This window comes from Apis dorsata, unplaced genomic scaffold, assembly GCF_000469605.1.
Source record: "Apis dorsata unplaced genomic scaffold, Apis dorsata 1.3 scaffold_598, whole genome shotgun sequence".
Taxonomy (NCBI): Eukaryota; Metazoa; Arthropoda; class Insecta; order Hymenoptera; family Apidae; genus Apis; species Apis dorsata.
The window spans coordinates 159911-164228 of record NW_006263802.1 but is presented as its reverse complement, the minus strand read 5'-3'; the positions used below and the strand labels follow the sequence as shown (position 1 = coordinate 164228).

The 4318-nt window shown below is 32.1% G+C and overlaps 1 protein-coding gene across 1 annotated transcript in view; it reads right to left on the bottom strand.

Moving 5' to 3' along the window:
- LOC102679264 (larval cuticle protein LCP-17-like) overlaps positions 1–2507 on the bottom strand; it is a 3264-nt gene extending 757 nt beyond the window's left edge. The window contains exon 1 of the mRNA XM_006621169.2: positions 2229–2507. Coding sequence (XP_006621232.1) covers positions 2229–2492 — 264 coding nt within the window. The 5' untranslated portion in view covers positions 2493–2507. The remainder of the gene's footprint in view (positions 1–2228) is intronic.
- Between the last annotated feature and the right edge of the window lie 1811 nt (positions 2508–4318).

The window sequence follows — 4318 nt, the reverse complement described above, 5'->3', positions numbered from 1 at the left end:
GCTCGTTTTATTGGCTCGCGTTTATTCAAAATGGATCCACGATCTTCGTGTCGTTCGTTGTTACAACTTTTAGCTCGAGAAAAAAGTGACAAGAGTGTTTTAGTTAGTTTGAAGAAACTGGGACGAGAAGAGATCGATGCTTGTCTGAATATTCTTACGAAATTAAGATTCGCGGTGAATAGAATTTATTTCTCGTTTATAATTAATTGTAAGTGTATTAAAATTTTAATTCAATATTGTACATGCTATTGTAATTGTAGAATTAAAGATTTTAAACTAAATTTAAATACATGATTCTAATGTTTGTCGCTAATGTTAACACTATAATTAAGTGAAATAGTTTTAGATTTTTTCTTTTTTACTATTGATAAAATTAATACTGATTTCGATTCAATATATCTAATTATCTTCATAATTTTAGTTAAATGTATATAATATATATGATACAATGAAACGATTCGAAATTTCCCGCGCGAAACATTGAAACTGGTGGCAACGCATTCAATTTAAGCGAATTCGAAGTTTGCACAAATCCTTAACGCGATGTTGGTCATTATAGTTGAGCAGTAAAACAAACACTGCTTCGAATTACCATGTAAAGACGTCAAGGTATGGCGGACACTAAATGTTCTCGCGTATGCGCATGCGCCGTATATACCAGTGTTTACACATTATTGTGTTTAAACATCTATAAATTATCTCGCGATTCCCGCGTAATTGCGCGTTTACGAGACTGGATTTAAACGATGCATCGAGATATATAGATTTGAGAAATCGAATTGCAAGATTGTCTATCGCTCAATTTCGAGTGGCCACGAGTGGCCTGTATTGTCGAAAACAACGTAGCGCAGCGTAGTGATACCATTTCGAGTCAGCCATAACTCGGGCGGTAGTGCGACAGTTATATTAAGTCAGACATAGATTGTTACTAGCGCTCGATTCGAGTGTTTCGTACGTTTCTCTGCGATGAGATTTTATTTTCTTTTTAATGAAATTGTTACGATAGAATAAAATTATTTGTCGATTGTGTTAATTATTGTATAGGGTACCGATATATTCGTAACATATTTTTGGAAAATCGATTCTAAAAATAAAATAGAGTTGATGAATAAAAATGTTAAGACTTGTTTATTAAATTATGAGCAATTTAAATTTGAGAGTATATCAGAGACAGAGAATAATAAATAGCCTCGATTAAGTTTTATTTTTATACGTTTTGTGTTTATTTTGATCTCTAAATATATTACCATCTTGTATAAAAAATACACATGATAAAAAAAACAAAAATGGAAAATATCCAAAGTGAAGTTATGTTTAAAAAAAATCACGTTTTATTTCTTCAGTTTTAAGTTTCATAAAAATTTTAATTTGCAATTTAATTATATTTTCCCATATTCTTTTCGTTTTATCCTTATATTTCTCAATCATCTTTGCTATTTATACTTCTCATCTATTCATTCTAATCTTCTCTAAAGATTCTTCATTGTCATCTAATCCTGATCGAAATTTTTTAAATTTCAGTTCGTTAAATATATCGTCCCGAAAACTTCTCGATATTTTTTTCGTGTAAACAATTTACGTAATCATATAAATAAATACATAAATAAATATTAAATCGAGATTTTGCGAATAATTATCGATAAAATTAATTAATCAAAAAAACGAAAGATTGTTAATTTACATTATGAATGCAAAAATCGAAACAAACGCGATACATAATTTAACAAGATTATCTAAAAAACTTTCGAAATCCAAATCCAGATATCAGATACATACGCGCATGATGCGTCGTGATTCACGACGATATCCTTGAGGGGGTTGATACACTCATCTATCCTCTCTACTCACTATACCTCTCTACTCTCGACCCTCTTTCGTTCCTTTGAACATCCATCCCAGAAAAGAAACACGTCCACGAATCGGTCGGTTCAAAACGGCACAGACAAACGGTTGTGTGTCACAATCGCGCACAGAAAAAAAAACGCGTAGAACGCGGATCTCGACGGCACTCGACGAATCTTCCCGTATTATAGGGTTCACTAGTTCCGATAGGGTCAGACCAGATCTTCAACACCCCCAGCGAGATTCACCCTAGATCTCCTCGTTCCTAATCTTTGTTCACCTGCGATTTTTCTCTCTCTCTCTCTCTCTCAATCTCTCTATCTCTCTCTCTCTCTCTTTCTCTCAATCTCTCTATCTATCTCTCCGTGTCTCTTAATTACGCTTACCAGTGACGTGTACATGCTGCAGCAGTAATCGCTGATGGGCAAGTGTTTATCAAGCCCCGCAGCGCTCGTCGTATATATACCCCTGGAGGCATCACCAATACGACCATTTGGCCAAGTAACGATAGCCACCGTGCACCTAAGAGGACGCACATGGGACACGGCGACACACCGGGGGGACAGAGAGCCGGTTACGTGGGTGACAGAGAGGGAGACATAGTGACACAGAGGCAGAGGCGCCTTAAGAGGGGTTACACGGATCCTCATTTAACGCGCGCGCGATGTGTGTACGTGTGCGCGTGTGTGCGGGGAGACGTGTGCAGGGACAACAACACACTGTACATCACCTGGAGAGAGATTACCTTCCCGGGGATCAGCATGTCACATTGCGCTAAATGTCATCAGGTCCCCGTTAAAGGATGCTTACTCAATTGTCATAATTTCTTTAACGGCGAGTATCACGAACGATGAGCGGCGTTGGCTCAAGGGCCGTATTTCTCGCCGGTTTATCGGATTTTGTGGATTTCGGGGGTTGCTTTGTGATATATCGATCCGGTGGCAAACCGGTCGGGGCACGGCGCGAGATTGGTACCACCGAAACGTGTAATGGAAGGTGAGAGGTCGAGGAAGACGCTTGACAGTGATTTATATCGCCCCTGTCTTATATTATTATGGGATAATTTGACGTGGCCGAGCGTGGAATCGCGTAGCTTGAGATTTGATCGGTAAAGAGGTGATGATTGAAATAATGAAATAACGAGTAAGTATGTGTGTGTGTGTGTGTTTGGATGTGTACGTGCGCTTTTGGGAAATCTCGAAATCTTGAAATTCTTTGGAAATTAACAAGTTATATACAGTACATAAACGATAATTTATAGGAATAAGTTATTAAGCTTTATTTATCTAAAAAAATTTGATTTTGAAAATTGAGGGAGGGAACTTAACTATCGATTTAACTTTGTATGTATGTATATAAAGTTGATTATAAATCAAAGAAATCAAAATTTGTTGATATTTTAGTATCAATAATATATATTTTTTTTTTAGGAAAAAAGGAAGAAATAATAAATAAGCATTCTAAATTTTGAAAGTTTTACAAATTTAAAAATCAATGTTTCTAATTTATAATATATTTAATGCTAAAAAAGATTATAATTTATTTAATAATTTGCTAAGATAAGCTAATATTATATTAAAAATTATTTAAAATATTAATTTATAAAATAAAATACATCATTACAAAACATCAATTTTTACAAGCATTTTTAAATTATTTATAAATCTATTTATTTTGTTTATAAATCTATTTATTAAAGATAATAAATATTTATTAAAGAAAATTCAAGAAATCATAAAAAAACAAATATTTTTCATATTTTCATTTATATCGTTAAAATTTAAACCAAGTTTGTTGCATATTTAATTACTTAATCATGCTGATCAATACTGATTGCAATCCTACGTTTCTTCAAAATTATCGATGAGATAATCTGAATTTAATTATACTTTAGATACTGATATCATCGAAAAAAATTCTGTATCTTTTGAATATCATGAATAATCTTATTTATTCTGTATTGTTCTCTCGTTAATTATACAAACAAATCATATTTAGTCGTTCGTTTCAACGGAATTGGTATGTATTTTATTCGAAATAAAACAACATATAACAGTTAGAAATGATAATTTATTTCGTATATCTTATTATTTTGATTTTACATATAATACAATATGAAATACAAATAAATTATTTTGCTGAAATATTTGAATTTATTAACTCAATAATGAGATTATCTGATGAATTTCGTTTTAACTATTATAATTATAAATTATGAATTAAATATTATTAAATTATGAATCTGAAAACTTTTACAATTATAATCATATTTTTTTTTCCAAAATTCTTCTTATACACAAAAAGATATCTAAACGAAAATAATCTATCCAGGAGCAAGTAGCATAATAGAAATAAAAAATTGTTCTATTTTCTTATCAATAATTATTCAATGATCATTTTCGAGATTTATTTCAATTTCAAGCAATCTTTTCTAAAAAGGATGTACATATAAAGTGAATTCATGACGATTACAGTA